This window comes from Watersipora subatra, chromosome 10 (assembly GCF_963576615.1).
Source record: "Watersipora subatra chromosome 10, tzWatSuba1.1, whole genome shotgun sequence".
In the NCBI taxonomy this organism is placed as follows: Eukaryota; Metazoa; Bryozoa; class Gymnolaemata; order Cheilostomatida; family Watersiporidae; genus Watersipora; species Watersipora subatra.
The window spans coordinates 52,387,006-52,408,570 of record NC_088717.1 but is presented as its reverse complement, the minus strand read 5'-3'; the positions used below and the strand labels follow the sequence as shown (position 1 = coordinate 52,408,570).

The 21,565-nt window shown below is 36.3% G+C and overlaps 1 protein-coding gene across 1 annotated transcript in view; it reads right to left on the bottom strand.

Moving 5' to 3' along the window:
• The window catches only part of LOC137405750 (uncharacterized), a 45,070-nt gene that overhangs the window by 9,211 nt on the left and 14,294 nt on the right, over positions 1 to 21,565 (bottom strand). The window contains exons 8-17 of the mRNA XM_068092133.1: positions 20,321 to 20,445; positions 19,744 to 19,846; positions 17,157 to 17,371; positions 13,439 to 13,549; positions 11,283 to 11,475; positions 9,236 to 9,386; positions 7,588 to 7,736; positions 5,501 to 5,623; positions 1,879 to 1,996; positions 1,443 to 1,596 (exon numbers count right to left, since the gene is read on the bottom strand). Of these exons, the coding sequence (XP_067948234.1) occupies positions 1,443 to 1,596; positions 1,879 to 1,996; positions 5,501 to 5,623; positions 7,588 to 7,736; positions 9,236 to 9,386; positions 11,283 to 11,475; positions 13,439 to 13,549; positions 17,157 to 17,371; positions 19,744 to 19,846; positions 20,321 to 20,445 (1,442 nt within the window). The remainder of the gene's footprint in view (positions 1 to 1,442; positions 1,597 to 1,878; positions 1,997 to 5,500; positions 5,624 to 7,587; positions 7,737 to 9,235; positions 9,387 to 11,282; positions 11,476 to 13,438; positions 13,550 to 17,156; positions 17,372 to 19,743; positions 19,847 to 20,320; positions 20,446 to 21,565) is intronic.

The window sequence follows — 21,565 nt, the reverse complement described above, 5'->3', positions numbered from 1 at the left end:
CTCCTATAACGCATACCTCCTATAACGCATACCTCCTATAATGTATACCTCCTATAACGTATACCTCCTATAACGTATACCTCCTATAACGTATACCTCCTATAACGTATACCTCCTATAACGCATACCTCCTATAACGTATACCTCCTATAACGTATACCTCCTATAACATAAATTCCAGATAACGTAAAAACTTTCTGTGACGCTTTTGCTTCCTACAACGTAAAGAATTCCATATAACATAAGGTGTCAAGTCGGGCGAGTTTTCAAATTCGATCTGATTGTTAGTTTATTTCGCTGCAATCGCAAGAGAAAAAACGCCTTCTGTATATCATTATATATTACATTCGTGACATTCTAGTTTGTTGTTGTAAATCGTTGTGTGTCAACAAAAAGACCAATAGGATAGCTGCGCATCGTTGATAAATACAAAGGCGATCGATTGGTTCAAGTGTTACAACGTTGGTCTACTAGACTTAATGTCATGAGTTGGAGTATTGTCGAAAAATTATCTTTATCCTAACCTTCACCCTGAATAGGGAATAGATGCCGAACAGGTAGAACTGCTTTTTATAGTAAGAAGATTTTGTTGTTTTGTCTTATTGTAGACGTGCAAAATATTTATTATTAGTCATACTTTGCAGAATAGATTGCTGTTAAGAGAAAATAAGTGAATCGTTGTAAATGAACGTAGAAAATGTGTAGTCCCTATTAACTTGTTGTAAATTTACCGCAACCATGGTCTATACAACCAGTGAGATTGATCATAAAAAAGGAGAAAAGTTGTTGATGCAAACCAATAATTCTGCAGTTACAGTACAGCTCACAAATTAAAAGAGTTAAGTGAAGATTTTCCTTCCAGCATTGCCAAAGGGGTGAGTTTAAAAAGATCTTGGATCGGATTAGACAATTTACATGTATTTTGCTGTTCTCCTAATGTAAATTCCCTATAATGCAAACATTCATGGAGCGAATTGTTTACGTTATAGTAGCGTCTACTGTATGTACATGTATATTACTCCTACTTTATGTTATAATTAATGTTTTAATTTAAAAAAACGGAATGTCGTAATAGCCCCATCCATAATGTAAATGGAATTAAAGAAAATGTGAAAGCTGGATTGAGCAGACCGCAGCCTTAGGCTGTATGGCATGAATACACTGATCTCTTCCCGTCTGTTAAGTAATTCTCAAAGTACCATAGCCTTAGTCACCCTAGCAAATACATACAAAAATAAAAACTAGGAACATATTTTCTAATTCTAAAATTAATAACATACTTATATTCTACCAGCCTTCTGTAGAATTACACACCACGTCACCATCCGCCGCCAATATTTAAGAACCGTGAAGCAGCGCACAACGTTTCAGCTGCGTACAAACACCCTTTCCCTCTGACCTTCACCTAAGTTCATATATTTGTTCAGACAGTCGGAGCTCACCTTTCAGCTAAATCATCAAGATGCTGACCCATAGCTAGTACATTGTAGCCGTGCTGCCGTGCACATTTGTACAGTCTGCCCCGTTTCATCCTGCTACAGTAGCTGCATATAGAGTCGCACCCTCCCTCGACGCTGCCTGCTTGCTGCATGATTCCTGGAGAGAGAGAAACTAACAAAGTGAGCTGACATAACAAAACCATTAAAGTCAAAGACTCGTAGAGGCTTTAACTGCTTATGTTGTGCGAGTCCAAAAAAGCTGACTCGTAATTTTTAGGTAGTGACAAGTGAAAGAAACCTGCTCCCATCATACACAGGTCAAAGCAACAGAAGTTTTTTAGTCTTTGGAACTAATGCGCACCGTTTACCAGAATTTAATGCCAAACTTTTAGCTTTGATCCACAGAATAACTATAATAAACATCTCCATAGATTATTACCTTGTTGCTCATAGAAATAAGGTATTCCTAGTTCGGCTAGATACGGTATGAGGGGACAGGGGTCATACGCCGTAGAGCCTGGGTCCACTGTTGCAGCAGCCATGCTGAAGGTGACTCCCTGTTAAGAATAAAGCTAGAGGTGATATACGCTGTACGTTACTGAATAAAGGTAGAGGTGATATACATTGTACGTTACTGTAACTTATTTTAACTTAAAATACATAATATTTAAACTATCACAGCTTGTTAATTTGTTTATATTTTCCAAGTTTGAAATTTCAGCCTTTTCAGTTTTACTTAAAGAACTGCAATTAACATTAATTGTTAAATACATGTATTAACAATCAATACATATTAATCTGTTAAATACATGTATTCTCAGAAGTTACACATTGTCTAATACCTCCTAAGAAAAGAACCTGTTCTGCACAAAATCATTCCCTCATGATATAAAGTCTGAAAGTTACAGTTTGACAAAGTTTGAAAACTTTTACAGTTGTTTTTATTTTCTCTCCTAATTTATTTCAACTACAGAAAACACTTCTCTCATGATATGTAGTTTGAAAGTAATAATGGTAAATGTTGTTATATGTTAAGGACAAATCAATTTTCTGTCCAAAGACTTTTTATTATCCAGGCAACGCCGGGTGGTACAGCTAGTTGGTTTATATTTTTCAAGTTTGATCTTAAGCCTTTTCAGTTTTACTTAAAGAACTGCAATGCCTCATAGAACTTTTAATTGTCATATGTTAAAAGTTACTTTGGATGTAGAATCAAATACTTGCTTAAACTTTGCACAAATAAAGCCTAAGTAGAGAGTTTACCTGTACTGCTGTTTTACAATTAAAACTTTGGGTGATAGTTATCGTTGAAATTTCAGTAAAACATATTTTATATTTGCAAGTTAGCTAAAATGGCTTATTTCATCAAAAGACCATCAAACAGACACCGACGTAACCGAGATGATGTCAACAAATTTGGTTAAAGTATCGCATGTCCAATGAAAAGCTAAGTTTACTCTGATGATATGGTTCATGGGACTTTCAAAAGTAGCACATGAGCTTTTTTATTTTCATTTAGTGACGAGCTTGTCTCAGGTTGCTATACATCGAGTAAATACAAGTCACATTAAGTAATTATATGTTAAATCAAGCAAATACAAGTCACATTAAGTAAATATAAGTCACATTAAGTAAATATAGGTCACATTAAAGCACATCAATTACATAAATACTTTTATCATATATTTCAGTACATAAGAGTTTTGGCTTTCGAATGAGCCTATATTCAATACACAAAGAATAATAAAACTATGAAAGATAGGGTGTCAAAAGTATGTCCTGGAATAAAAAAACACTTGGTTGTTGTTTCCCCAATGTGATGTCATAATTATCATTTAGCCTTAAATCGTCGATCCCATTCGCTGCTATTGAGGCTGCGCTTTTTTGTGATAATCGGTGCTCTTAAACCCAGAGAGCGCTAATAATAAACTAACATTGTAGATAATCAACCATGCCCAGGGATCGTGCTAACGCCCGACCAATACAAACACATGTTATGGGTTAATAGAATTCAGGTGATTGTTAGAGTTAACTTTTTTCATCCTTTCGTTCATTTTAAACATTTATAGTAATTATTATCACATTGTTTTACATGATGGCATTGTTTGTCCCATACAGAAATGATTAATAGCTTGACTAATAACTAATTAGTAGTTAAATATCAAACAGAAAAAAATATAAAAATGACGATACTGATTATACCGTATATTAAAAAAAATTACAGTATTTGGAAAATAGAAAACAGGTGTATTGGACAGTTAAATTAATCATTCTGTATATGATACTAGCTTATAGGCAGATTAAGTTATTTACAATAAGCTTCTCTATTTTGAACAATCATGGAGTGCAGTGAATCAACCCAAACGATTGATTTATTTAAATTGACTTCTACAACAAAATTAAACAAAAACAGAAGTGACTACTAACAACATACCTGGTTGTTAACCACCCATGGTGGTAAAGGTAATGAAATCACATCGAATAAATTGTGACCTGCAACCGCGTGGCCCTAGGACTATATGTAAATTTCACCCTTGTGAGATCATGCACGCTTGAAATTAATTAGCCTTAGTCGTGCCCCTCAACATCACAATAAAAAGAGAGGGCTAGTGCATAATATCATCGGGAAAATATAGTATGGTGCTTGGAATCTCAGTTATTTATCATAAAAATAATCTGTACATGGAGAACTAATGACACTGATTCCTTTGTCATCTTCATTGGTTCTCTGGAACTGTCCTTCCTTCGCATGCCACTAGCGGCATTTTCGTAGTTGATAAATATATAAGTGGTAAGCGATAAAATAAGCAGTAAGAGCACACAACACCAAATATGAAAATTGTGATGTCACAATCTCCGAGCCAATACCATTGAAGATTTCCGCGGTAGAGCTCTGGGGAAATCATATAAACACCAACCAATGTCTGTCTCACCATGTCAAACAATGGCTCATTTGAAAGCCAATATATTGAAAAACCTGAATATGCTGAAACAGTACTTACTAATTTATGTGCTTTAAGTAAAGATAGGTCACATTAAGTAAATATAGATCACATCAAGTAAATATAGGTCACATTAAGTAAAGATAGGTCACATTAAGTGAATATAGGTCACATTAAGTGAATATAGGCTCTTGTAGTCTCCTACTGATCGCTACTTCATAGCAATAACTTCAAACCAAAGGCTTCTATTTGTTATTTCCTTCATGTCCCATCATCTGTTTGGCTCCAGAGGAACGGTGCCAAAATCTAAGCGAAAGGCCTATGCCAGGGGTTGGCAACCTTTTCCACTCAAAGAGCCATTTGGACCCAATTTCCACAGGAAAGAACGCAGTGGGAGCCACAAACCCCCTTTCATATTTCAAATTAAAAAAATAAATACCACATGTAACTTTTTTGTTTAGCTTTTAATGTTTTTATACAATGTTTACATCATAAAACGTAAAGTTGTGGCATGTATAATGATTTAACTGAGAATTAAACTGATTTAATGATTTAACTAAGAAAACAAAATTACCCTTTTGCAAAGAACAATAAAATAATTTCAGTGGTTTTATTGGTGAATAAATTGTTATAAAGTATACTACGTGTATTAGTATTGTTGTTTGTCAGTAGTGTTGTTGACGATATTGCAGACCTAAGTGGCTGGCCAGCCTTACTAGGTTTCTAATTGTTTAATTAACCCAGTTCGTTGACATAATATCAGAAGGTAACTCGTAGCGGTCTGGCCTTCCGCGCGAATCAGTTAGTACATTTTTTGGTACGTTTATGTTAGTCACACGACGATCATGTGATAAGGTACTAATAATACAACATAATTTAAATAATGACGCATAGCAAGCGACAATGTGTGATTTATCACCATATTACAATTTTAAAAATTATGTTACAAAATCTAGTGATAAAACTTCTATATTTTTATGAATTACTTGGCACATGGTAACAAGAGGAGAAAATTCCAAAGTCAGAGGGAGCCGCAGCGAGGGAGTGAAAGAGCCGCATACGGCTCCGGAGCCGCAGGTTGCCGACCCCTGGCCTATGTCAATAAAACAATGAACTGACCTTGCTGGAGGCCACATGCTGGTATTGCTTCAGTGCATGCAAAAGAGAGAGGGAGTCTTTTCCTCCTGACAGACATATGAGTAGCTTATCCCCGTCTTTAATCATACCAAAATCATTAATAGCCTAAAAATGAGCAAATCTATAAAATATGCCACATTCTTTTAATGATGTTATAATCTTCTATACATATACCGTAAAACCTCTAATTGAACGCCATGGCGCTCTATTTTTCAACCCCTCTCTTCGATGGTGGCGGTCAATTGGAGGCGCGTTCAAATAGAGGCTGACGGTCTATTTTTCCAATGGCTCGTCAAAATTTTCGTAAGATAAATTTAGCCCTATTACAGGCGAAGCGAATGTCACCTATATTTTGCCCTCTTTCCAGTAGACCGATATTAAACATTTTGAATGCAATAAATATGCTAACTTACCTCTAACTTGTCAAATATATCTTAACAAATATGCATCAAGAAATCGAGAAATATCCCTACCAGTTGATATCTATTGCTTGCAATAGACTAGCGATATTATTATAGCCTGTGTCCTTCTTCGCAATTTGTTGGCATTTTCAATTTTCATTTCATTCTAAAGTTGAAGACATATTTTTATTTTATATCTATATTTAATATCATTGCATAATAGCTCATTGCACACACTGATATATTTGCTACAGTTTGCAGCCAAACCTAGCTTTTTATGTGCAATAGAAGTGGAGTTATGGACATCGATCTATTTTAAGCCGTGTTAAGATAGCTGCAAAATGCTATTAAATAACATGCTATAAATCTGCATATTAATAAGTTATACAACAATAATCTATCAAATGATACAAATACATTTTCATAAACAAGTGACATAAACGAATGACACTTACTGCAGAAACAAGAATCAACGTTTTTAAATCCAAAAAATATTTCCATAGTTTGCTCGGATAGCTGCGTTCTGATTGTTGTTTTCGATGGAACGAACATCTTCTAGTTGTCCAATACCTTCCACCGTATCTTCTGGCTTCAACTTTTCTTCTGCACTGCCGAACCAGTCGATATTAGCATCTAAACAATTTTTTGGCAGAGCAAAAATTTCACGTGCTCCATTTAGCACGGGTGCTAAAAGTTTGTTTGCTAAACGTATAACCTTTGGTCTAAAACTTGCAAACCGGTTTTTATATGCATGTCCTTCGAAGTATTAGGACCATGTTAAACAAGGAACTACTATTAGCCTGAGATAGTTAGTAGTTATTTCTATAGCGTTGCTTTCCACGTTTCATCTACCATCGTAAATTTAAGCTGTTTTTTTATAGATGTAGGCTAATTCGAAGTAGAAAGATCGCGCTAAACAGAGAGCTACTACTAGCCTGAGACCGTGATTGATTATTGCTACGATGTTGCTTTCAAAGTTTTAATGAAAAAAACGAAAATCTGGAATAGGACAACGAGAGAATTAACTGTTATCGATATAAACAATTCATAAATACGATTTTATGTACACTTTTCTACTGATCAGTTGATAATATGGGCTCTGAAAAATCAAATAATGTCAAAGTGGCGGTCAAATGAAAGTGGCGTTCAATTGAAGAGTGGCGGTCTATTTTTTAACCCTTCTCTCAGGGTGGCGTTCAAATAGAGGTGGCGTTCAATTAGAGGTTTTACGGAATATGTGAAAGTATGTGTGTCCCTCCAGCTATATATATTATTAGAGTAGCTGTAGCTGGACAATGCTGATGCAACGTCATGTTACTTACTGGAATTTTCCATTGGCATTGTGCCAGGCTAATAGCAAGTGGCGGGCAACTCTCACTACCTCTCATTGTTTATAAGTTGATTTCTGATACTATATTCCATTGGCAATGTGCCAGGCTAATAACAAGTGGTAGGCAACTCTCCTCACTTCTCATTGTTTATAAGCTGATTTTTAATACCATTTTCTATTGGCAATGTGCCAGGCTAATAACAAGTGGTAGGCAACTCTCATCACATTTAATGGTTTATAAGCTGATCTTTAATACCCGGGCAACGCCGTGGGGGGCACAGCTAGTATAATATACTTATTATAGCGTTAAGACATCACATTCTGTACAAGTGGCCTACCTTAATCATGAGAGTCATAAGGGGCTTCGGCACCTTCCTCCATTTACGACAAGCTTGTTTAACGCTCTCCGGTCGAGTCTCATCAGAGCTTGGTGCTGCAGCTTGAGAGATGCACTTCAAATCTTTCGTGTCTCCAGCCTGGTGATGACCTGAAAGAGTAATTTACACGATTGAATAGCCTGATTTGTCTGTGTCGTAAGGATGTCACTAGAACGCAAAAAAGTATAAAAAATAATGAGAGCAAAGTCACTACTTGAACTACTACTTGAACGGCTTGCGGATTGCAGGGCAGATCTTATGTGACGATGGAGCTTTCTAAAAGTAATCAACTTTCAAAAGAGTATGCAACCTTGAAGTCAAAGTATTTATGTTAAAATACAACCAAGTTGGAGAAAAGTATGTTGCTGAGGGCCTGTCCACAAACTTTGTTCGCCGATTCCTTACAGTCGTGTCAGAAAGTCTGTTTAACTTTTGTTTTTGTTAAATCCTATGGCATCTCATACAACTCTAGATAAAATGAGCAGAGAATTTTACAAATTCATTATGCAACATCGTGACGGCAAAACCCGCTAACTTTTCAGTGATGTGCATTTGTACAGATCAGTATTGAGATATGTTTTTTTGAAGGTGAAATTTTTTCTTGAAATGTTTGCACAGATTACTTATGACTCGGCAATAGAAGCCAAAAATAACAAGAAAACTGCCATCAATAATCTTTAACACTGTTAAATAGGATATGATAAGATGCAAAATGAAAAATCAACACAATCATATAATCAACATTAAGCCAAACACATGATGGAGGGAAAAGTGACTCCATTGTACAGGTTATTATGTTTCATGTGAAATGGTCTTGCTCCAGTCACAGTTGTGTGTCGATATTCTATCAAGCATTTTGTACAGGATGAGCAATGGCTCTGTCCGAATATAAGATGCATGCAATAAATTCTACGGTTGGTTCTATCAAATTTTTGAGCATTCGGGAGAACCTTTGTTTTCATAAACAGATAAGGATAGTATTTTATGGAACGGCCAAGAGGTAGCATTGTGTGCCAGTATTGTTTCTAGGAATATGATGAACTCTATAAAGACAGTCAAACTTAGTTGGTAATATGAATATTGACGTTTAGAATCTAGCGTAGAATCTGTTCTAGATTGGGTTGGTGGACTACAAATTATCGTAACGCAACATTGTACATTCTGGTGATAAAATTCTTCTAAAATGACTGAAAATTAATTCTCAGCGTAAAGGCCTGAACTATAAACTTTCATAGGCTTTTAAGGGTTTTTTAAAGGATTTTTAATACTTAGATGAAGATTTCAATCAAGATGTTGATATGTAATCCCTCATGAGAACACAGATTATGACTCATTCTCATCTCTTTAGTGACACACACACACGCTGCTCAGCATGCTGGCACTTGGCAGAATGCTATGTATCACATGAGCATTTCCATAGTTGCATATCATTCATGACACACCAACAACCAGCTTGGGATTCATAACATATGAATAGTTTTTGGGCTAAATGTTTTAACCCCTACGCTGCAGTTGTGCCCTGAGTGCTACAGAAGCTGAGGCTAAAATGAAATAAAGGGTGGTCAGAAGTATGATTGAGAGATATAAGAGATATGGTATGAGCACATACTGTGATATCTCTTGGGTGTGAATACGGGTTGCTTGAGAAGAGGCAGTTGCAGTTTGCCAGTCAGCAGATCATTGGCTTCACTCGGCAGCACAAACCAAAGAAGGTCTGTGTCACCAAACATGATCCGCTGGTCTGAGCCATGAGACGATGACTAAAAAAATCATACAGCCAATTCCAAGTTTCCTAACAGTCTAGTACGGACCAGACTACCACTAGTCAGATCATAGCTAGAGTTTGTATAGATAGTACAAGGTGGAATTACACAGTATGTAGCAATTAGATACAGCAGTAATCTTTACGCATTTGGACTTATGCCAAAACCAAATTGCGATTTGTCACCTTGACTTACCCCTTTACACAATTATACCTTCAAATTCTGTCGGTTATAGATTGTACTGCTACCTACACAATATACTTTATGTAAGTGTACATGTATATACTACTATTATACTACTACTACCATATATTTACTATAATACGAGCCGTGTCTGTCTGAAGCCGTGCTTAGAGGTTAGAAAAAGAATCTATCGCAAAGGAAACGAACTCGGATATACAGCTTGGCGGCCAGGCACACTATCGCACCGCTCGACCACCTTACAGCATGGAGGAATAATTATGCACATACATAACACATGATGATCTCTCACGGCGTGCAGGATGGCCTGGGCGCTAGTCAATCAATCATGAGCAAGTTATAAATTTTGAGTTATGACGCTTATCAGATGCAAAGCTTTCCGCTGACAGAAATGATGTAACCATTTACTTTCTAGATCTCCATCGCTAACGCTTTCAGCGAACTAACAAGAACATAACTCAGCTCAAAATTGTCTTTTAAGAAAACGAATTCAAGGTCAGCATTGCCGATTTTATGCGTTTTTTTCGTTTACATCTTCAACTTGTTAGCCACTTCTTAGCAGCCACTACCCATAATGCTTTAGATAACTAACAACGGGCTCATTGGCTAATAAAATTGAGAGGATACTAACGGGTGTTTGTAACCTATATGACTGACTTCGTTGGTATGAGACGGGATTTTAACTCTTGGTAAATATAGTTATAGCAAAACTCACAATAATACTTCCATTATCTTTGAGATTAGCTAAGAATGTTACACCAACAGTGAAATAATCGTAACAGGTCTGGTACAATACACACATACATAGCGAAGTTTGAGGATACTCAGCTACTATAAGCAACTAAAATTTAAAATCATATTCCACAATTGTTACTCAATGAGCTAATGGCTAGCGAACGAAGTTAAGGTCTGCAAAGATCCACAAATGTTGGATATTGTTGTCATTAATTGTAACTTTTCAAATCAATAGAGTCCCTGTACAATAAAAAGCAAACAATTGAAAATGTAAAACTGTGAAGTGTTTTATAACATATAAATTCGGGAGTAAAATGGATCGGGGAAGTTGGCCTGTTTAGGTTTCCAAAGAGTAAATAATGCATAATGGCACATGATACTTCAGTTTAAAAATTTACTATCTACATGAATTTTCTAGGCAAATAAATGTGAACTGCAGTTATTACTACTCAATATTTACTTTTTAAAACTTATCTTGGAAAACAAACGATTATTTCTCTATGATTTATTTGTGTTAGTAAAAATTCCCAGCAGCAGCAAATGATTTGATGAACATACTATAGATAATATCAATATTTATGTAGCTGTTTTAAACAACAGCATATAGATAATCTCTATGTCTATGTAGCTGTTTTAAAATACAACTTTCAGCTGACTGCTCAAACTACAACGGCTATACTGTGTTTCAAGTATATTTGAGTCAAGGAATATTAGGGAACCAAGGGATATTAGGTCAAGGAATATTAGGGAACCAAGGGATATTAGGTCAAGGAATATTAGGGAATCAAGGGATATCAGGTCAAGGAATACAAGTAAATGTTAAACGTCAGCAAATCCATGAAATTAAAAACTACATTTATGGGGAACGACTGAATGACAACAGAAACCAAATATGTTCAGGCATGACCTCTCAGATGACCCCCATATATTTAATACGGGTAGAGTGAAATGCATTACCTTGCACTGGGTGAGGACCGCAGTGGCCTCATCCAATACTTCCTTGTAGCCAGGGGCAGCCTTAGGGTCATGCGTATTGTCAGGGTATGATATCTCCCCCTCCGCATATGAGATGTAGCCCAACCACCTCCTGTCTGTGAATATCTCATGATGTCTAACCTTCCACTCACCTGTAGTCGGGTTGAAAAGATATCTGAAAGCATGATGAAAGACATTATTATACACCAATCAGCTTATATGGCAGCAGTGAAGACCAACTCTTGTATCGATATTGATAGACACTACTTCACTACAATGTGTATCTGTCAGTCTGCGCCTGTTGGTCTGTGTGTCTATTGATCTGTGTTCGTTGATCTGTTTGTGTGGCTGTTGGTCCGTGTGGCTGTTGGTCTGTATGGCTGTTGGTCTGTGTGTATGTTGGTCTGTGTGTCTGTTGGTGTGTCTGTTGGTCTGTATGTATGTTGGTCTGTGTGTCTGTATGTCTGTTGGTCTGTATGTCTGTTGGTGTGTATGGCTGTTGGTCTGTGTGGCTGTTGGTCCGTGTGGCTGTTGGTGTGTATGGCTGTTGGACCGTGTGGCTGTTGGTGTGTGCTGTGTGTCTGTCAGTCTGCGTTTGTGTGGCTGTTAGTCTGTGTAATCGCTGTTTCCATGTTTTTCAGCTGATTTCATCCAAAATTCACATGCAAATGCTGTGTCTTCCAGGTCATTAAAAATATCAAGTTTCAAAACTCTATCTAGTTCCTGAGAACCAGCCTCTTAAACACTCACCTGCAGTCTATTTAATTAAAAATGGACGAAATCCTGGGCATCGCCATGCTCACCACTCATATGACATAACGAGACACCAATAATGTGATTGTTTCCATTTCAAAACATTTGTTTTCTAACATTTGGTTTCATTACAATATAGTGTTCATTTATGTCACTGCGAAAACTAACATTATTATTTAGTCATTAGGAATGCAATTATCTTATTGAATACCGATATTATAAATATTTATTGCATATCGTATCGAACTGCAGAAAACCCATATCGCACAGCTTTGTAAAATACATACTAAAACTTCCTTCAAGTATGTGTTTAGTAAACTAAATTCATTTAAGTTAGATTCAGCATTTATGTTACATGTCTGTCACGAAGGTGAGAACTCTCCGCGTAGTACATTGTAATGTTATATTATCTTGCAGATCATAACCACAAAATGCACTAAAGTCATTGTAAGTACCTATAGTTATCAAGGTTAACATAGTATTTTTGTACTATTTTTAATGATTTTTACCAGAAGGTGATTGCATTAGATAATGACTATGAGTTTCTATACCACTTTATGCATGTCTATAGCCTACGATACTTTCAAACGACAACACTGAAACGAACTGAAATCATATAATTGTATACCAAGTAACTTTTATTGTAATCGTAAAATATGAAATAGACTATATTTAGCCATTACTCTCTAATTATTTCACATTTACGTTTAAACACTTTTACATTTTTATTTTTCCTTCTAATTTATTTCAATGAAACACTTTTTTCAAGTTATGAAATTTTAAACTTACAGATGTTTAAAAACCTTGACAGTGGTTTATTTATTTTTAATTTAGTTGCCCTGCAAAAACCTTTTCCTCATGATATGAAGTTTAAAAGTTAAAGTCGTTTGACAAAGTTTGAAAGCCTTTACAGTTGTTTCCATTTTCGCTCTTAAATTATTTCAACTACACAAAACACTTATATCATGATATGTAGTTTGAAAGTTAGAACGGCAAACGTTGTTATATATTAAATACAAATCAATTTTCTGTCCAAAAACTTTTTATTACCGAGCAGGACAGCTAGTCCATATATATATAGCCAGTATTTTGCCCAGGATACATCAGCCCCAACTCCCTGTAATTGGTTACAACATCAACATGATGAACTTTATCAGCTACGTGAAACAGATATGTGAAACAGATATGTGAAACAGATATGTGAAACAGATATGTGAAACAGATATGTAAAACAGATATGTGAAACAGATATGTGAAACACTCACTACTAACAAATCATATATATGTGACATTTGTGGTAAACTAACAGCTTGAGAAGCTAATAAAAAGACCTTCTAACTAATTGTACCACCATAACTAACGCCATTTCAGGTAGTTTCTCTCACCGTGGCAACAGCTTCCAACCAACTGTGGCAACCATCTTGACAGCTTCAATGATGAAGTCTACTTGTTCCTCGGTCATAACATAGGAGAAGTTGAGTCTCACAAATCCTGGCCTACAACGTACGTATGTCTAATGTCTATGTATGATCACTTGATGGTAACAGATCTATATCTCTCTGAAACAAATTTATATTCTACACTTGATGCGTTGAGTGCCATTTCTTTATTATTCTTCTTTAAACTCTTGTTTCTAACAATTATATATCTACTATATAAACGGCAATCCTTGTCTGTGTGATTGAGTGTCCACCTTATAGAGTACCGTACTTTTTTGACTATTAGCCGCTACTCGGTATCTAGGGCGCGTTAACGAGAATCTACGGTTAGTACACGCCACTATACATAACCTATTCATCGTTTTTACACAGCACACGTCATATCTGGTTAGCGCGCTTCTTTACGGCGCCCAACGACATTGGTGCGTTTGAAACAGCAAAATTGCTGCCGTGTTAAATAGCACTGTCCTGAGTATACAAATGTACTAATCATTAAATAAATTAATGAATAGTAATTTACATGCGATTAATATTTACTGCCAACGTGTACCGAGAAGGTCACGCGAACGTAGGTTTCTTGCGGTCACTGGAAAACGCAGTTCTCACCTACTACATTTCTACATCGAAAAGGTTAGTAGGCCTACGTCTTATTCAATGTTGTATTGCCTATGAATTGCCACAGTTCTACTACATAACCTTTTCCCTTGCGTCCATGTACAAATTTAGCTATCGGCCTACTGCCAGCCATTTTGCCGATATTGCTTCATGATATTTTTTCAATTTGAAACTCCATCTAGAACGTTTGTTTTGGTTATATAGTAGATTTTGCCAATGTGTTAACAAGCACTGCTATGCAAAAAAATTCATTGTATTTATACATTGTGCATTTTACTTATCTGTGTTATCACAAAAATCTGAAATGGCTATAATGTCATCAACATAAGTAGTTATTTGTTTTTTAACTCGGACGAATTTAATGAACTCACACAAAAAAATCTTCATTTTTAAGTTGGAAATTCTCAAACAAAGATTTAAAAATTAGATTTTAGGCTAATTTTATAGAGAAATCTTTGGACAACACTGTCACTACTATGAAAGTCTTAAAGATCGTTGGTTATGTTATCAATGAATAATAAAATTTAGTTGCTAGCAATTGCTGGGAAAGTCGCAAAAATGTGTTTACGGCGGTCGACCATGGAAAGCGCATGAATGAGTCTACTTCAGTGAAAGGATTGAAAACGTTGGATTTGCCACTGTTTGTGATAGTAAACATGTTCATTTCCTTCCACAGCTGAGTTACTTTTACTTTTTTTCTAGCTACGAGTACTACAGAACTACAGCGACTACAGAACTTGCACGGGCACTCCGAGCATTGCGATAGGCGATGGTGAGAAGAAAGCGAGCAGTGTATATATTACAAAAAAGCACACCATCTCGCAACAGAAACTGCAGAGCAAACACAGCTACGCCTACAACGAAACAGAATAGCTACTGGATCTGCTAGAAGTGCAGAAACTGCAGAGCAAATACAGCTACGCCTACAACAAAACAGAATAGCAGCTGCTAGAAGAGCAGAAACCGCTGAACAAACACAGGTACATCGAGAGCAGGCCAGAATAGATGCTGCAGCCGCTAAAAGTGCAGAGACTACTGAGCCGACCCAGCAGTGACTCAAACGGCTCAGAGCAGCCGCTACATCGGCCAGACGTGCAGAAACATCCGAGCAGATGCAGCGGCGACAAGACAATGATGGACTAGCTACGACAGCTGCTTGGTGAGCTGAATTTTCAGAGCAGATGAAACGGCGACAACAGCGAGATGCACTAACTACAGCAGCTGTTATCAGGCGCCGTGTATGGACAGAAAACTTCGCACTTGACTACAGTCCTGCAACACAGTGTAGGGCCGAATTTTTCTATGGGACGAATGTCCCAAAATGCTTCAGATGTAATGCCTTACATTGGAAAGGCGAGAGGCCATATATCTAGTTTATATAGTAGATTTTATTGATAATAAATTTTATCTTCAACCGCATTACTGCTGCACAGTTTGTATATACCATGTCAAAACACAGGCTATAGACGAAGAACTGGTGAGTCATGATTAGTGTTTCAAGCATGCAGAAGTCTCAATTCAATAAATGCTGGCGATAGCTAAGCAGTGCAATAGCAAAATATTTTCTAGAATTTCTTAAAATATGTAAAACTTTTCAATACTGCCAGTTTGAAGAACGTCAGTTTGCCTAGCAATGTCAATTTCATTATCAGTTCTGTGTAAAAAATAGCAAAATTCCGATTTGAGTGGTTCGAGACTGATGCATTGTAGACTAGCTGTAAAACACATTGCATATTTCCATTGGTCTCTCCAACATTATTGACATGTACAACTGCATATGTGTATGCAGTCAGATCAGAACAAAAATTTCAGTAGATTGCATATTTGGAGTTGTTTTACAGTATGAAAGACAACTCTCAATAAAACTATTGCTTTACGTAAATCTGTTCTCGAACACGGGTAATGCAGCTAGTATAGATATATATATATATACAATGAATTCCGAGGCGATATGTCGCTATGTGGGTGGAAATACGCATACTGTTCTGCGAGGCACTACGTCATTTTATGCTTGCTTTCACGGCTTATTAGTAAGTACTCAAAGTACTAGCTTACTGAAATCAGCCATTGGCAATGTGCCAGGCTAAGGGCAAGCAACTATATTACCTGCAACTGTTTATAAACTGTTTTTTAGTATCTGTGCAATGCTGGGCATTCCATTAGTACATATATATATGTAATTGTTAAAGACAGTTTAATTGGGTTTAATTACTGAAGAATATATACATCAGTAAGATAAAAAAGTGCTGGCATGTAGGAGCAACTGTAATTCCGGATGTAATTGGAGCATTTGGTGTGATAACACCCGCACATCAAATGTGGCTTGCCCAAATACTGGCAACAATCAACACAAGTGAGTTGCGTGAGAAGAATTGGCCTTGATCCTAGATATAGTAATTAAAACTTACGAAAAATATTTCTTAACATAGGCATCGTAACGCGTGGGCACATTGCTAAAATAATTAGCGTGCGCATGGGGTATGTGGTAGTGTTCGGAAAAGAAACTTGTCGATGCATTCGTCGTGAGTTCAAATCCATCACAACGCAAAGTTTTAATAGCTATAGCCAGCATGCAGACAGATCCACAGATGACATACATGTACTTTGAGAAATATATATTGTTAAAAAATCAAACACTACGCATTAGTAGTCTATAGATAACCCTGTTAGTAGCTAGTTATAATAGTGGCCTTTGCTATCATAACTTTCATATGACCTTCGCTACTGCTCATACGCAAACATGGCAAACAATCGAGTATTAGTATCTCTACAAAATGAATTGTCCATGTTTGTTTGTCCATGGTTGTTTGTTTGTCCATGGTTGTTTGTACCGTAGCCGTATTCAGCCTACTATTAGTCATAATGGCCTGCCGTCCTTTGATGGTGATTATTGACAATTTAGTCATGCCAGACTTTCATTTGACAAAATGTAACTGTCTCAAAACTTAGTGAGACTGACCTGGACGACTAGAAACCTTCCTTTACTTCAACTATAACTGCCAACTAAGACAACGGCACCAACCACATTCACAATTTTTAAGAAGTGCACCTGAGAATCTCCTTGTCTGAGTGCTCCCTCACCCTCCTCAGATGGGTCCTGTCCAACCTATTGTCTTCCATTAGTGTTTCTTCAAATCTCTTAGCTAGAGTCTCACCAATTCCGAGCAACTCAAGTGCATACGGGCCGGCACACGCGCAGCCCCCTCTTGACTGTATGCCAAACAAGTCATCTAGAAGAGCAGCCGCATAGTTGTGGTGAAGAAACTGCAAATAATTAGAAGATTCTACTGGCTAAAATATTGCTAATTTTATTGTTTACCTTCAAGTCTAAATTCTTCTCAATAAAATAATACAAATTTATAATAACATTCGCTGTTATCCCCACAGTACCCAAAGTGATATACACGTATTTGCAACAACAGTTTTGTAGAGTTGCCCTACCATAGATATGCATTCAAGTGGCAAACTCTTAGGCCAAAATGAGTAATCTGCTAGCTATACAATGATATCAAATTTGATTGGTTTACAACAAGTCATGTGATTTGATATTTTTATTTAGTTTCCTCCTAACTTGAAGTAGCTTGCTAAACGCAGAAGAACTATCAAGCTGGAAATATGTCAATAATATGTCAATATATGTCACAATGAAAAACTAGCGTAATAATATAAAAACACAATGTTTGTTTTTATATGATGAATTATGCAATGAAACATAGAATGTCCTACCCTAGGACACTTATGTATTCGTGTCATCAAACTTTCGCGGAGTCATCCTCTCGCGAAAATTTCATGATCGAAACTAAACTATCATAATGAACGAGCGAAAACGCGAAGTTAAATAGCTTTATTCATTGATATCCACAATAAAACCGTCATAATAAAAATGCAGGTAATTTTCGTGTGTGGTTAGGCTCAATGGGAAATTTCTGGTAAACTCATTATAGCTAATACACCAATTGAGCAGCATGGCAAAGCAAATTAAGATGATGATATCAGTTTAGTCACCAAATTTGTAGTAACTGATGAGAATGAAAGTCTGGTAGGTGAAGTCATAAAATTGAGTAATAATTATTGTAGTGATAAACTTTATTACCAACCAAAACAATATCAACCCTCACCAGGTCCAACCACGTTATACAGTTTTGGTTGTGAAGTTGGTTGTTATCTATTTACTTCTTCTTGGGACTTGAGTGTGAAAGACATGTGAAAGTCACGGCGGGAGGGACCTAGACGTCATTGATAGTCCATAAAGCAAATGCCAGCAAGTGATCAAATTGAATTATCGATCACACCCACACATTTCTACCTGCGGTTTACAAATACAAACTAGTCCCAAATTGAAAATCTTTTCTTACTAGCGAACTGGACCTGAGGAATGAAATTGTTTGTTCCGCTGTCTTTATTTTCACATCACTATATTTTCGCGTTCATCAGAGCCGCGAACTTAAGTTGCAGCGCAATTTTACTCTGTGTGCTACTCACGAAACTAAATACTAGCGAAATAAGTGTCCTAGGGTACACGGTTTTCAGTCTGGATACCACGGGTTTAAAACACCCTCTCTATAGAAAAGAGCTCCACAAAGTAAAGAATTAATTTACTAGGAAAGGCAATCTAATTCATATGATGTACAGACTCTTATTGCCTCTGATAACCTTATAAATCACATCTGTTCGTGCCAGAAACTAAAATAGTTTCCAATATATGTAAAGAATATGAAAGCTCTCTGACACTACAACAATGAAGTAAAATAACCTTTGCTCCTTCGATTAAAAAGACTAACACGCACCAGCGCTATTGGGGCTGAGTGCTAGATGTTCATCTATGAAATCTACTAGGCCACAAAGGATGGAGTTGATTCAATACGTAGAAGGAAGTAGTTTCAGCAGGCCAATAGAGTTATCTCAATGTCCAACAAAAGATGTCCAACAAAGCAGATGGGAATTGTCTCACTACAAGAACGCTGCATCAGTAGACAGAGGCACTTCGTCTCTTTATATTCTTAAGAGCTCAAATAGGTTTAGTAGGCTGCTACCATGTGAGAGAATAGAATGCAATAATCTCTCAAAACCTTGTTCATATCTAATCATATGTTCATAACCTTGTGTCCTTCGGTTTTCAGTTCATGAAATTAGTCTGTCGAAAGATATTCAAGTTATAGCAAGCAAAGTGGAAAATTTTGGAAAATATACCAATAAAAACTAACTTTAATAAAGTATCAATATGTAAGAGTGGATAGAACAAAAATAGTAAGTCTTTAATATATGGCTGATCATGAAAAACGAGGCATAGAAACCAGAGCTGCAGCCATTCTATAGAATATACATTGTACTGTAATAGTATGTATAGTAATAGTATATACTACAAATTTTCATTAGCCAAACACTTTCCTAATATAAATTTGAAAAAAATATAAGCAAAAAAATTCAAAACACAGAGTAAGGTGAAGGAGTATAAAATGCAATTCAATATAATAACATTGACCTTGCAACATCACAACAAGGTCAGTACCAAGGACCAACATGTCACATAGAGCAGACAACTACAAACTTTTCAACTTGTATGAGATACGTATTACTCTATTTTCAGCAGAGGAAGCAGACCAACCATTTACACACAAACTATGGAGTCGTCTCACCTTATTTCCTACTTTGAAGAGGAGGCTGAACACAGGCAGACGCTCAGAGTCACTTCCTAGAATAACCAGCTCAGAGATGCCTTTCCACGCATCATAAGCCTTTCTACAGCAGCAAGAGAGCTTACAAACAGTCATGAAATGAACTTGATAATAAACTGAGATAAAGACTGCAAAACTAAATAACGACACCCAAACTATCCATCAATTGGGTGTCCGAAAAAATTCAATCGTGCGCCTGATATACCATGACTACCTACATACAAATAAATTGACTGGTGGGTGTTGATGCCTTGGATTGCGGGTAGGTGGGGCTGAGGGGCCGGAGGATGTGACATGCTGATTGAACTATTTGCAGGTAAGGCAAGAAATCAATAAACCTCCGTGGATGTTGGATGACAAAGGTGACATCGATCATTAGTAAAATAGCAGCTTCCAAAAATTCCTTCCTCAAGCACATTGCAACATTAATACAAGCTTTAAATCAAAAACACTTACAAAAAGCAATCTGTGTTTGTCGGAATAGATCAGAGAAGAAAACAAAGAAATATGTCAAACATGGAGGCTATTATCAGCTCACTTGTAATAAGCGCGGTCCCGGAATGCAATGTTAGAGACACCCACGGCTCTCTTCAGCTGTAAGACCATCCCAGCGCGGATTGAGCCGATTATATCTGGTGTACCACCTTCTTCTCGAGTCTCTATCTGAATCAAACACAACATCTCTCCATTTTCTACAGTCATTAGTACTAATAAATACTATTACCATTATTATTACAATTTACCATTACTATGTTCATATGATGGAGACATGTATATAGCTCAACTAGTGGCTAGTATTAGTAGTCTACTACACAACTGTGGTTGTATTTGAATACAACTGATTTGTAAATATTATATGTATCGTATCCATATTCAAAGCAAAGCAAATCAAAATTGATTTTTTGTTTTTGAATTAAAGAAATTCCTGAGCTCGTAACACGCCAATAAGGAGTCATAATAAGGATCGATGAAGAGATCAGATACATAAGATAGAAGTGTAGGCAGGGTATTAGCTGACCGATTGAAGAATATTGCTGGTGTAAAGTCAAACTTTGCCTTGCAATCACTTCAACATACAAATTTATTGACATATGATGTGAAATTGTTTTGACAGATTTAACCGATGCTATCCAGAGTATTTTGAAACAATAGTTTTGTAAATCAGTACAAGTATGTAAACCTCATTTATGAAGTTCGGTTACACGGTGTTCAAATAATGTTAAACCTTATATCATATATTTCTTTTGAGGAATTTGGGGCAAAACTAGTATGAATATTAAATGTGGTGAAAAGGGAAAAAGGCAATAATTTTCTCGAAATTAAAATAACAATATCAAAACATGAGCATACATCTCTGGACCAATTTTTTTACATTTTAGTTTTTCCCAAATATTTTTATGAAGAAGAAAGTATGAAACCGGTGAAGTGGAAAAGTTGACCATAATACTAAAAGATAAAATTGGAAAAATCAAATAGTAAACCAAAATTAGATGAATAAGTTAGTAGAATTGAAAGTTCAAGTAGCCCAACTGCTAAGTCTACTGCAACCTCTACATAAAATGTGTCTGCCGCCTGCATCACCAAGGCTACACCAGGATTCACCTGTTTTCATGTAAAAGTCAATAAAATATGAGAAAATAAAATACTTCTTTTACTGATTATTATTTAATTTATTTAGTTACTTAGTTTTATATAACGCTTTTGTTTTAATTCTATATGTAACTACCAAAAGTATTTATCATGAAGTTGAGCAGTTGAACGAATTTAACGAAACACAATGTAT